The sequence below is a fragment of the Dipodomys spectabilis genome, unplaced genomic scaffold, assembly GCF_019054845.1.
Source record: "Dipodomys spectabilis isolate Male_0828 unplaced genomic scaffold, ASM1905484v1 ptg000363l, whole genome shotgun sequence".
Taxonomy (NCBI): Eukaryota; Metazoa; Chordata; class Mammalia; order Rodentia; family Heteromyidae; genus Dipodomys; species Dipodomys spectabilis.
The window spans coordinates 5,825,065-5,839,005 of record NW_024871040.1 but is presented as its reverse complement, the minus strand read 5'-3'; the positions used below and the strand labels follow the sequence as shown (position 1 = coordinate 5,839,005).

At 43.2% G+C, this 13,941-nt stretch overlaps 1 protein-coding gene across 1 annotated transcript in view; it reads right to left on the bottom strand.

Moving 5' to 3' along the window:
* LOC122095939 (solute carrier family 5 member 4) overlaps window positions 1–13,941 on the bottom strand; it is a 52,123-nt gene that overhangs the window by 22,115 nt on the left and 16,067 nt on the right. Inside the window, exons 6-9 of the mRNA XM_042666275.1 lie at window positions 12,243–12,348; window positions 11,201–11,281; window positions 8,899–9,119; window positions 6,053–6,188 (exon numbers count right to left, since the gene is read on the bottom strand). Coding sequence (XP_042522209.1) covers window positions 6,053–6,188; window positions 8,899–9,119; window positions 11,201–11,281; window positions 12,243–12,348 — 544 coding nt within the window. The remainder of the gene's footprint in view (window positions 1–6,052; window positions 6,189–8,898; window positions 9,120–11,200; window positions 11,282–12,242; window positions 12,349–13,941) is intronic.

Here is a 13,941-nt window from a genome sequence, read left to right as displayed (position 1 = left end):
CCACTCCTAATGTGTGTGAGTTGTCTGTTTGCCATCTCCCCATCCTATTCCAGGTTCCTCCCCTAGGTATCCTCCGTCGTCCCGACAGAACCCGGTCCGTGGCAGATGGGAAGCCTTTAAACTAGGGGAGGGGCATCCTCCAACCCTATTCACTCAAGGAGGAACCCCTCTGCTGTAAAGCCCGGCAGCCTCATGGCAGGGTGACCCAGGCCCATTGGACCGTTCCCCTGTGGAAGGACTCTGCCCTAAAATGAGTATTCTCATAGGCGGAAAGAAGTTTCACTGCTTAATTGACACGGGGGCAGATTGAACCATACTCAGGGAGGAGGAAGTGCCCTTGGACTGGAAGCTTGCAACAGGGCCCCCGATATTGGGGGTAGGGGGCAACTCCCAGTCCAAAGAGAGGATTGACCTTATGAAATGGAATAACGCAGATGGAGAACGGGGAAAGATATGCCCTTTAGTGGGAAAAAACCTCACTGCCAATTTACTAGGGCAAGACATGCTAAGACAAATGGATGCCGTGGTCACTATGGACCATTGAGCGTCTTATGATGATATCCTGGATGGGGAAGAAGCACAAAGGCTTAAACAGGATCTAGAGGGAGTTAAAGAAAAAGATTTTTTTAACTTTCATAATTACAGAGAAGAACATAGGGGACCCGCTCGGGTGCACCCCCAATCCTAAAGGCCACTGCCCCTTACCCAGTACCTCTCATTAGGTGGAAGCCGGGAAGACCTATGGAGCAGTGGCCATTGACCAAACCTAACTTATAGCCCTCCACCTTTTGGTGGAGGAACAGATAAACCTTGGGCACATTCACCCTTCTATGAGTCCTTGGAACACACCCGTATTTGTTATTCAAAAAACCTCTGGAGCTTGGTGTATGCTCCAAGATCTATGTAAGGTAAATGAAAGGATGGAGCTAGTAGGAACGCCCCTAAGAGGCATGCCCTGGACTCCCGATATACCTTCAGAATATACCTTGGTTGTGATTGATATTAAAGATTTTTTTTTTCTATCCCCCTGCAGCCAGATGACTGTGATAAGTTTGCTTTCTCCATCTCTTCTCTTAATTTTTCCCAGCCTGATCAGAGGTTTGAATGGACAGTGCTGCCCCAGGGAATGGCCAATAGCCTGGCCTTTTGCCAACAATGCTTGGCCACACTTTTAGGGCCTGTGCTGGGTTCAGATACCTCCCTTGCCTATGCCTACATGGATGATCTAATTCTGGGGCACCAAGACCCGGGCTGCCTGGAGGGCCTTCTGGCCCAGATTCTCACCATATTAAAGAAGGGAGGTTTTTACCATAGCCTTCAATAAAATTCAAAAGGTACCTCCTTTTAAGGTGCTCAGAACCCACCTTATCTTGACTCAGGCCAGCCCCCTTAAGCCTTTGCTGGATATTCCAGCCTCTCTAACCTTAACCCAACTTCAGAGTCTTTTAGGGGAAATCAATTGGCTGTTGCCATGGGTTCCCGTCCCTAAAGATAGTCTTGGGCCTTTATTTGCCCTACTAAAAGACAGGATGCTCCAAGAAGTTATTACAATTACAGACAGCCATCAGGCAATATTTTTGCAGTTCCAAAAAGCCCTGGATGAAGTTTCCCTGAAGAGGTATTCTATTTTTGAGCCCATTTCCCTTTGGTTGTTTGCATTAATTTCTGCAGTTTTAACTCAAAGGGGGGGGGCCATTAGAGTGGGTTCACACTCCCCTGGGGGGCACACCTCGGGTGTACTCTCAGGCAGACCAACTTGCAGATGCTACTGTCAAGGGAAGGACCCAAGCCCAAAGGCATTATGGCCTTGACCCTCACTCCATTGTTTTTCCTTTTCAGATGGCAGACATTAAGTGGCTTACTTGGGCCAATGCTCATCTTGCTCTCTCCTTGGAGGGGTTTCTAGGCCATATTGACTGCCATTACCGGCCATCCAAATGGACTGTCATGTAATGGCAACTTCCCTTCAAAATGCCATTTCTATTTTCTCCTACACCTATTCCTGGCGCCCTCCATGTTTTTACTGACGAAGGTAAAGTAGGCTCTGCATATGCAGCCTTTGAGGAACAAGAAAAGACCCCGAGCCAACAAAGATTTCAACCTTGTCAAGGGTCAGCACAATATAAAAAAATGCTCACTATAATTATGGCCCTTCAGGACATTCAAAAACCCTTTAATTTGTATTCTGATAGCTTATATATGATTAACTTGCTCCCTCATATTCCCCAGGCACATATTAAGCTGGATGAAAATCCTATTTCCCCTCTTATGGTTACCCTTAAGAGCCTATTAGAAGGGTGGGGAGCCCCTATTCATATTCAACATTTGAGAGGGCATTCAAAACTTCCTGGGTTTTTATCCCTAGGCAATAATTGGGCAGACCAGTTAGCTACTGGCCCACAAGCATTAATGTTACAAGAGGCTACCTGTTTGCATGATTTAACCCACATTAATTGGAGAGATCTTCAACATAGATTTCCTCAGATTCCTGTAAAAGACCTCAAAAGGATAGTACATACCTGTAAAACATGCCAGCCCTTCTTAAAAGTACCCCCATTACAACCACCAAGGGTAAATCCCAGAGGCCTTAAACCTAACATCCTCTGGCAAATGGATGTTACTCATTTCCTAGCCTTTGGTAAGTTTAAATATATCTTTGTCTCTATAGATACCTACTCAGGAGCATGCTGGGCCACAGGACATACAGGAGAAAGAACTAAACATTCACAAGCACATTTTCTTCAATGCTTTGCCACCTTGGGTCTACCAGCACAAGTTAAAACCGATAATGGATCCTGTTTTGTTAGTAAAGCAATGTCAGAGTTTTTTGACGAATGGCATATTAATCATACTACAGGAATTCCCTATAATGCCCAAGGCCAAGCAATTATAGAAAGAAATCACCAATGTCTTAAGGAGCAATTATTAAAACAAAAAAGGGGAGTTAGCCCCATATACAGTTACAGATAGCTTTGTTTACCATTAACATTTTAAATTTTTCAAAAGGGGCAACTGAATCCAGATTTCAGAAGCACTGGGGACAACTAAACCCTAAGCCTCAAGTGAAAGTCAGGTGGAAGGATCCCCTGACACAACAATGGAGAGGACCTGACCCCCTAGTTACTATGGGCAGGGGATTTGGATGTGCTTTTCCCATAGGGGAGACAGCCCCCATTTGGATCCCTGCCAGGAACCTTAAGTTTTTACCCATTTCCTCTATACAGGAGGATGCCCAAGGATAAACTAACCAACAAGGAAAGAAAAATGGCTATGGTGGCTGAGGCTTATGTTTAAAAGAGGGAAAGCCAGAAAGATAATTACTAACCATCCCCAAGGGTAACCAGCCCTTGAGAAGCTCTTGTGTTCTCTAACAATTGCAGATGGTGATACTCCAGCTGTTGGTTGTCCTGACCCTCCCAGTCCCAGCAATGGCCCTGTGGAATCCACACCAACCTCAACCGGTGATCTGGGCAGTGATCAGCGCTGGCAATGCAGAAATCATCAAATAACTTGTCTTTAGATCTTTTTCAACCCCACAGGCAAATAGCCAGATTACAACAAGCCCCACCTCTGGACTCTGAAGTGGCAAAGACTGCTATCCCATCCCTGACTAATGTTAAAAGACTGCTAATGACATTGCTTGGCCTGGTAATGCTTTTGTTGAAGGTTTTTCTATGCCTTCCTTGCATTATACGTGCACTGAAAAACTCTTATGAGCTTAGCCAGCCAGTTACATAAGATCAAGCTCCAAGTGAATGAATTTCCCTCTAGAGGAATCGCAGCAAGCGATGGGTAAGAGAGTGTGTCAGTCTGACCAACCTAAGACAGGGCCTTCAGCTTCGCTCTGAAGAAGTTCCCGATAACGAGTAAGGCAGACAAGGCGATCCACCCAACCTAAGACAGGCGGGTTTGCTTCTTTAAACAAAGACAGGGGAGATGTTGGGAGCCATTGGGAGCTGACAGTAAAGCTCAAAGGTCATCTTGACCCCTGTACTAGCTTAAAGGCACATACAAGGAACTGGCTTACTTAAAAGACACCAGGTGCCCAGGATTGCAGAATTTGTTTTAAATTTTCCTTGTTTTTCTGGACTATAGTAGAACGGTCTGAGTGTGGGGGCCCACGAGGATGCACTGTGCCGCACGTGCGGAACTCCCAATACCCAGGCTGCTCCCATACTCTGAAGAGGATGACCTTAGGAGATACTGACTTTTTATATGCCCAGGAATAAATCAAACTGCTTCGGACATTTCTAACTGTAGCAGGGCTGATGTTTATTTCTGTGCTAGGTGGGGATGTGAGGTAACTGGGACGGGCTCTTGGATCATGCACAAGGGCCCTCCCTATCCTTGTCTGGTGAATCTTGCCCCCTAGACTTGCCTCGAACCCCCTGTGTGGCCAATGCTATTCTTACCAATGTAATCCTGTTTAAATAACCTTTATAGAGGAGGGAAAACGATAACTAACTGGGAGGGGGGTCTGCCATTAAAACAAAAAAGGGGGAATCTGTGGAGCACATGGGCAGCAAAGATGGAGCTGAGAGGGAGTTGAGTGGGCAGAGCCCCATCTGCTTTACATTCAGTGCCTAACCAGCCCACGGAAGCTTAGGTGCATGATAGGGTGTGACCTTTACAGTGATTGGTTCCTCTTCCTCCCCTCCCATGCCACCCGGTCTTTTTTGCTTTAAAAAGTGCTTGCTGTGTGTTAATAAATGAGTTTTCCTGCTTGACTTGACTCCCTGCTGCATCTGATTGTGTCCCAGGCTAAGGAGGGCTGGGGAACGGGCGAGCGGCCACACTTACCTTTCCTTGGACCCTGTCCGTCTTTCGTGGGATGGCCAAAGACCAGACATAAAGTTATAATCAACCTATTTTCTACAACCATAAAGATGGGTCACGTGCAATGGCCAATTGATTTGAGTCTTCCATGATGAATGAGATAGTATTTCAACATCTTTCAAGTATTTTTCATAAAGGAGAAGCATACAATTTTTGTTTTTGTTCTGGGGCTTGAACTCAGGACCTGGGGTGCTATCCCTTAGCTTTTTCCCTCAAGGCTGACTTCTACCAATTGTAGTACAGCTCTACTTCTAGCTTTTTGGTGGTTAATTGGAGATAAGAGTCTCTTGAGGGGCTGGGAAGGTGTCTCAGTGGTAGAGCGCTTGCTTTGCATGCATGAGGTCCTGGGTTTGATTCCTCAGCACCACATAAGCAAAAAGAAAAAAGCTGGAAGTGGCGCTGTGGCTCAAGTGGTAGAGTGCTAGCCTTGAGCTGAAGAGCTGAGGGACAGTTCCCAGGCCCAGAGTTCAGGCCCCCATGACCAAACCCCTCTCCCCCCCCAAAAAAAGTCTCGAGTATCTTCTGCCAGGGCTGGCTTTGAACCATGATTCTCAGATCTCATAATAAGAAGCATGTACTCTTTCTGACACCTTCTCAAAGATGCCACCATGGTTAACCAGGACACTCACCCAACCTTCACTTGACAAATTCTACCTCATCCCGCAGTGCCCTTCTCTATAGCCTTTAAAGTTCCTTACATTAAATTAGCAGCAAAACAAGACTCATAGTCTCAAATGCCCACAGGCAGAATAAGAGATATTAGGAAATGGTAGGAAATGGCCAAAATTGTCCTGCCTCTCACCTCCCCTGCATAAACTCATCTCACAGCCTGGAATGTTGTTTGTCTTTCCATCCCAATGGGTTTTCTACAAAATCAAGTTCTTAATGAGACTTGAAACTACTTTTCAAGCTGCGACCCAGTGGCTCACGCCTGTAATCCTAGCAACTCAGAAAGCTGAGATCTGAGGATTGTGGTTCAAAGCCAACCCAGGCAGGAAAGCCCATGAGACTTTTATCTTCAATTAATCACCAAAAAGCCAGAAGTAGAACTGTGGTTCCAAGTGGAAGAGTGCCAGTCTTGATCAGGGACAGTGCCCAGGCCCTGTGTTCAATCCCCCGCTCTCTCTCTCTCTCTCTCTCTCTTTCTCACACACACACACACACACCTTCTCAAATTTCAAGCCTGAAGGGGAAGAACTATGGACTCAGAGCTTGCCTGTGTAGAGGATGCGGCTGATCATTCCTGGCATCACCATGAGGAACATGGGCAGCAGCTTCAGGTAGCCGCACAGGATGCAGGCAGCCTTCACGTGGGACATGTCCTTGCCACATAAGCAGCGCTGTACAATGACCTGCCAAGAAAACATGATTGAAAGAGAGTAAGCATACCTTTTCAGGGGTTCATGTTACAATAATAAATAATGTGGTGAGGTAGAAAGTAATGGGCTTTGGAGCAGGACCATAATTTGAATGAATCCTTTTACACAGCATTTCTTCTCTCTCTTTTTGATTAGTATATGTTAATTCTAGGAAGGGATTTCATTGTGATATTCCCACATATCTTAATATATTATAGTTTAATCAAAGTAATTCTCTTTGTTTCTCTATTATTTCCCCTCTCTCGCCCCTCCCCTCCCTTTTTGGTGCTGTTACTAGGGCTTGAACTCAGGGCCTGGGTGCTGTCCCTGAAGTTTTTTTGCTCAATGCTAAGTGCTTAACCACTTGAGCACTGCTTTTTTGGGCGGTTAATTGCAGATATAAGTCTCACGGACCTTCCCATCTGGGCTGGCTTTGAACTTCAATCCTTCAATCTCAGCCTCCTGAGTAGCTAGGAGTGACAAGTATGAACCACAGGCACCTGGCTTTCTTTTCCTCTCTTAAGAACAATTATAATGAGTTTCATTATTTTATTTTCATAAGTGGAAAGTACTTTCTAAATACTTTGATCACATTCAAAAAAAAAAAGATACTGGGGCTGGGAAGGTGGCTCAGTGGTAGAGTGCTTGCCTTGCATGCATGAGGCCCTGGGTTCAATTCTTCAGTACTACATAAGCAGAAAAAGCTGGAAGTGATGCTGTGGCTCAAGTGGTAGAGCGCTAGCCTTGAGCTGAAGAGCTGAGGAACAGTGCCCAGGCCCAGAGTTCAGGACCCACGACGGACCAAAAAAAAAAGATATTATTCTGCAAAAAAGGCATGGCTCAAGTGGTAGAGTGCCTACCTAGCAAGCACAAGGCCCTAAGTCTTCTATTCAAACTCCTGTACTACAAAAAAGAAATAGGCCGGATGCTTTTAATCCTAGCTAACTCATGCTTTTAATCCTAGCTAACTCAGGAGGCTGAGATCTGAGGATCCCAGTTCAAAGCCAGCCCGGGCAGGAAAGACCATGAGACTCCTATTTCCAATAAACCACCAGAAAACCAGAAGTGGTGCTGTGGCTCAAGTGGTAGAGCGCTCGCCTTGAGCTGAAGAGCTAAGGGACAGCCCCCCCAGGCCCAGAGTTCAAGCCCCACGACCGACAACAATCCCCCAAAACCCAAAAAACCAAAAACAAAAAAGAAATAGGCTCATATTCACATTCCTCACCCTCTCTTTTCAACTTCCTGCTGCTGCTGCACAAGGATTTTCACAAGGAGATATTTCAACATTGATAGTTACCCAGATTGAACTTGCAACCCTCCTTCCTCAACCTCCCAGAGTGTTGGGGTTATAGTCATGACACCACACTCAACTTAAGAACTGCCTAAAAACAAAGCTAAAGAAAGCAAAACAAGCCGGGCGCTGGTGGCTCACGCCTGTAATCCTAGCTACTCAGGAGGCTGAGATCTGAGGATCGCGGTTCAAAGCCAGCCCGGGCAGGAGAGACCGTGAGACTCCTATCTCCAATAAACCACCAGAAAACCGGAAGTGACGTTGTAGTTCAAGTGGTAGAGTGCTCACCTTGAGCTGAAGAGCTGAGGGACAGCGCCCAGGCCCAGAGTTCAAGCCCCACGACCGACAAAAAAAAAAAAAAAAAAAGAAAGCAAAACAAAAACAGGCCCAACCACAAATTGGAAGCAATTAAAAAAAAAATGAACTCCTAAATTATCCAGGGTATTAGTTTCCAGAAGAAATAGGATCACAGTCATGCATTGAAAAGATATAAATAGATCCATAGCATAGGAGATTGTGGTGAAATTCTCAAACTCAGAGGACAAAGGAAACACAAACTGCCAGAGGGAAAATGAAATCATACCCCAAAGGATCAGGAATACATTCCAGAAGACATTGGAAAATTTTCCAATTGAGAAACGTGTGCATGGCTAAACTAATAGCTAAGGAAAGTTAAGAGTGAGAAGGACATGCAAACTCATAAAAATTTACATCCTAATGGGATCTATCTAAGGAAATTACTAGAAGATTTGTTTACTCTTTTTTTTTTTTGGTCAGCCGTGGGTCCTGAACTCTGGGCCTGGGCGCTGTCCTTCAGCTCTTCAGCTCAAGGCGAGCGCTCTACCACTTGAGCTACAGCGCCACTTCCGGTTTTCTGGTGGTTTATTGGAGATAGGAGTCTCACGGTCTCTCCTGCCCGGGCTGGCTTTGAACCGCAATCCTCAGATCTCAGCCTCCTGAGTAGCTAGGATTACAGGCGTGAGCCACCAGCGCCCGGCGATTTGTTTACTCTTAAAAGAAGGGACAGATGAAGCAAGAAAATGAGATGAGGACAAAAGAGATTTAACACAGGACTGGAGCAAAAGAATCTCAAAGGTGGTAGGTTGAAGGGGGTTTGGGTTGAAGATGACAACTTGTTATATTCAGAAATATTCAGAGACCAAAGGCTCTGCAAGTGACTGAGAAAAACCAGTAGGAAGAGTACTTAGTGCATTTATAAGTGTCCAGAGTAATTTGTAGAGGGTTTGGTGCCTAGTAAGAATAATTACTGCCCAGATGCTTGCTTGCTTGCTTGCTTGCTTGCTTGCTTCCTTCCTTCCTCCCTTCCTCCCTCCCTCCCTCCCTTCCTCCCTTCATCTCTGTCTGCCTGCCTGCCTGTCTGTCTCTCTCTCTCTCACACACACACAAATTTACCTGGTCTGTGCACCAATACCACAGAGCTGTAATGACCATTCCAAATACAGTTCCTGGCCATGGAATATCTCCAGTGACTGCATCCCGGAATATGTGGAAGGAGTCCTCCTGAGGAGTGTAGCACCTGGGGCTGATTGTCAGGTTGTCCCCCCCAACTACTGTTGGGATAGCATTCATGTACTTCTCTTTAAAGCTCTCATAGCCTCCAACTTCAATGAAGGCTAAAAAGACATCATATAAAATAAAATATGAAAACTCAAGACATCTAAGATGTATGATTACTCATTTGTGTTAAGGGGTGCATAAAAGCACCCATTAGTCTGGTCAAATTCTTTTTTTGTCAGTCGTGGGGCTTGAACTCTGGACTTGGGCTCTGTTCCAGAGCTTTTCAGCTCAAGGCGAGCACTCTACCATTTGAGCCACAGCACCACTTCTAGTTTTCTAGTGGTTTTATTGGAGATAAGAGTCTCACAAACTTTCCTGCCCGGGCTGGCTTTGAACCGGGATCCTCAGATCTCAGTCTCTTGAGTAGCTAGGATTACAGGTGTGAGTCACCGGTGCCCAGTTTAAATCTGGTCAAATTCTTAGTGACCTTTTCCCACAATCTAGGGCCTCATTAGTATCAGTCAGGGTAGCTGACTGGCTTTCACAAAGTATACAAAACAACTAACTTTTTCCCCCTTATGATACCCTTTAAAGTTTTAGTTTTCATGTTTAGCAAAAATGTGTGGCAAAAATATACTTGTTATTTAAGGCTGGCAGTGGTGGCTAACACCTAGAGGTGTTAACTTTTCAGGAGACTGAGATCGGAGGATTGTCCAGGCAGGACAATCTTGAGACTTTTATCTCCAGTTAACCATTAAAAAAGCCAGAAGTGGAGCTGTGGCTCAAGTACTAAAGCACTATCCTTGAGCACAAAAGCACTATATATGTTATATAATATATTGTTGTTATTATTATTATTTGGTGCTGGAACTGGGGCTTGAACTCAGGGCCTGGACACTGTCCCCTAGCTCTTTTGCTCAAAGCTGGCACTCTACCACTAGAGCCACACAGCTCTAATTTCTTCCTCTTCATTTTTTAATTGAGCACATACATTTCCTCAAATATCATGCTGGGATTATGTGACAAATGAGTGTAACAAGGCCAGATAATACAAAGGATTTGCTTTTATTAGGTAAAAATTTTTCATAATACATGAGGACCTTGGATGTAAGAATGTCTCTCTCTTGATCCAAACAATAAGAGCAGTGAGGCTGAGGAATACCCAAGGGAGTTTACCTCTAAGATCAGAGGTTCATTGTTAAAGAAAAATGAATAAGACTACTGTAGAAGTTCTAGATAACTAGACATAATGTACACTAGTTCTAGTCTCCAGAATATTATACAATGGAAGTTTTCTGAAATGATAGAGTTGTTTGTATTTGTGCTCTCCAAAAAATAATCCATTCACCTAGCTTTAGCTTAGATACTTGAAATGTTGGTAAACAAATGAACTCAAATTTGGTAGGGTCATGTGGCGAATGACATCCCAACTGTATTGCATCAATAACCATTGTGGATTTGCAGTTTTAAGTTTTTGCTTCATACATCTCCAAGCTATGTGATTAGGTGTGTGCATATTTAGCATTGTTGTATGTAGCAAGTGGATGGAGTATATTGGCAAGAGGCCAGGAGGGAGATGTTTATTTTCACTCGCTGCCTTTTTTTTCTATATTAATTACCTATTTATTCAGCAGAGTAAAAAAAATGACAAATTGCTTGCTAGCATGACTGAAGAAATGGAACGGCTAAGAATACAGATAAGTGAGAGTCTCAATGGAAAAATCTAACCTATGCTTATGTATTCTTAAAAAAGGTTGAATAATATATTTTAATGAATTTCCACCTCAAGCTGCTATAATTAGATTTTTGTTATCTAAATTTTTCCCAAATAGTAAAAATTTCATTTTACAAAATTGTATATAACTAAGTTTTTTTGTGCTTTGGGTCCAATGTGCCAATATTTCCGGAAAGTTAATAACCTCATGGTATTGATTTTATCCATTCTGACCACTTAAGGATATTAATGTTAAACAAGAAGACCCTTTATGTAAACAATCATTATTTTCCAAGCCAATAATATCCTGTCTTATTTCTTTATGCTGAGCTAACAAAGCAAGAAAAAAAGGCAGGCAGATTATTTCAATGATAAGAATTAGGTAAAGGATAGGAAAATGTGACCCAAGAGTTGAGAACAATGGTCAAGAGCAGCCAGACAGAAATTGTTTTCTAGGGCTTTGCCCAGGTAGTCATTTCTTACCAAATATCATGAGGATAAAAGAGCCAATCAGCATGATGAAGGCCTGGAGCGTGTCTGTGTAAATCACTGAGGCCAACCCCCCTGTGAAGAGAAAGAAAAGATCAGAGCACTTTTTAATCCATGAACTAATCTATCTGCTGCCATGTTTGAGTTGTCCTCCTTCAAGTCATCTAAACAAGTCAGGGGAAAACACATCGAAAGCTCCTGAGCCACAAAATTGTCTTGACATCATTATCTCTTCAGCATGTGCGTCTTTCGTTGATTCTTCTACTTCCCTTGTCTTGTTCTGAATCAATTCTGGTTATAGTGGGGTTCCATTTTTTGTGCGTGTGTTTTCAGTCAGAACATTCATGTATAGCCTAGAAACTAGGGAAATTGAGGGAACTGGGTGAGAACAATGCAAGGGGTAATTTTGATCAAGACACATCCTACTCATAAACTGCTATGGTGAATTGCAACGCCTTTGTATGACTACTCAACGTTAATATAAATATAATTAGAAATAACATATTCCTTGGAGGCAAAATTTCACTAGGAAAGTTACCTTAAAGAATCCTTCAATTTCAAGGGAGGATAGAGTGAGGAACAGAGGGAAAGAAAAGCATGAAGCCAGTTGATCCATGGTGCTAACTTGATGTGCATTTATTAACACTAGCAGAATTACAAAGTCAAATATAACTTGAGGGTATGAGTAGGGTAGGAAACGATGGAAGAGAATGATGGAAGGGGTGAGTAACATTGATCAAGACTGCACTGTGCTGATTTGTTGAACTTCAGTTCATTGTACCACTACTTAAACAAAAGGATCCCTCCATTTCCTCTATTGAGCATAGCTTCCTGAGCAGTAATTGGCAGAACCATTTTCACTCCAGCACTGGGGACATGTCCTTATCTTGTGAATTGAATACTAAAGTTAGTCATTATTATGTTTTCTGCAGTGTGCTCTCTGTGTGTGTGTGTGTGTGTGTGTGTGTGTGTGTGTATGTGTGTGTGTGTTGTGATTAGCAGAAGACAGTGACTGGGTAAAACACAGCAGACTCACCTGTGATGGTATAAACAGCAGTGATAGCCAGGAGGATAAAGATGGCCAGGTAAAGGTCCAATCCCAAAGCCAGCTTTATGAACACTGCACCAGAGAATATGTCTGCCTAAACAGGGACCAGTCAGGATAGGGAAGAAAGATGCATTTCAGAACTCTGGTTTCTCTTCTCCCTTGGTGGTATACATGCTCCATGCTCTTCTTTTTCTGGTAGATTCTTATCATTTAAGACTCCACAGACTTGGCCTGATAGCAAAATCTTCCATAAATCCTCAAATAGCAGTTGTTAATCTCTTCTATATATCCATAGTTATTAGCTCATTGCTCAGTTGAGATACTTATTAAAGTGATATGTCCTGAGAATCTTTTTCATAGCAGGAAGCTTAGGGAGGCCAAATGCATATAGGAAATCTCTTTACTGTGATGTAGCAGTAACTATATTCTGAAAATTTACATTCTTGTTTGCTAGTAAGAATGTTTATCTATCTATCTATCTATCTATCTATCTATCTATCTATCTATCTATCTATCTATCTATCTATCTATCTCTATAGGCAGTATTGGGGTTTGAATTTAAGGCCTTGTGCTTGCTAGGCAAGCATTCTTGAAACATGCCTCTTGTCCACCTTGAAACATTTTTGGAGCAGGGTGCTAGTTGCTCACTCCTGTTATCCTAGCTACTCAAGAGGCTAAAATCTGAGGATCACAGTTCAAAGGCAGTCTGGGCAGGAAAGTCTATGAAACTCTTATCTCCAATTAACCACCAGAAAACTGGAAGTGGTGTTGTGGCTCAAAGTGGCAGAGTGTTAGCCTTGAGTGAAAAAGCTCAGGGATAGCACCAGGCCCTGAATTCAAGGCCCATGACTGACAAAAAACCCCCTAACACCTTTTTTTGGTGTCAATTATATCAGGATTAAATTACTTACATAAGATTTGAGGACCTTTTGTAGGTCAACTCTGATATAACATGAATATCACAATATGCATAATAATCCCATGTAAATCAGAGACAGACAGCAATTTAGGAGTTCATATTAATCACGTGGCTCAGTGAATGTGGGAGGGTGACCCTTGCCCTCAGCATGCTGAATGCTTACTGGTAACTATGGAAGGAATTCTGAAATTGGAAAACCATCATTTGGCAATCATCATAGCAAAGACTGGATCAGAGGACACTCATTTATGAATGTGAAATCTGGTGGAAAGCTAGGAAGAAGAATAGGATATTAGAGTGGTTGGAAGTTATCTCCCAATGGACTCTATTAGTTATCAGAAGGCACACCCAATAATTCCATAGTAGAGAATTTGGGCAAGACTTTGGCCATATAATAAAAGTTAATATCACTGAGGAACAGATGGACAGTAAATCCTTCCACACCCATACTTTGAAAACTTGCTGGACTTGACTACATCTAAATTAGAAACTTCTATTCATCCAAAGGTAAGTTACATATTGAGGCAAGGTATTTGTAATGCAATAGCCCATAAAGGGCCCATATTGAAAATTGGTAAAAAAAACAAAAACAAAAACAAAAAAACTACCTACAAATAAATAAGAAAGAGACAAATTGCCAGATGCCAGTGGCTCATACCTGTAATCCTAGCTACTCTGGAGGCTGAGATCTGAGGAGCATGGTTTGAAGCCAGACTGGGCAGGAAAACTCCCTAAGATTCTTTTTTTTTTTGGGTCTGGTCGTGGGGC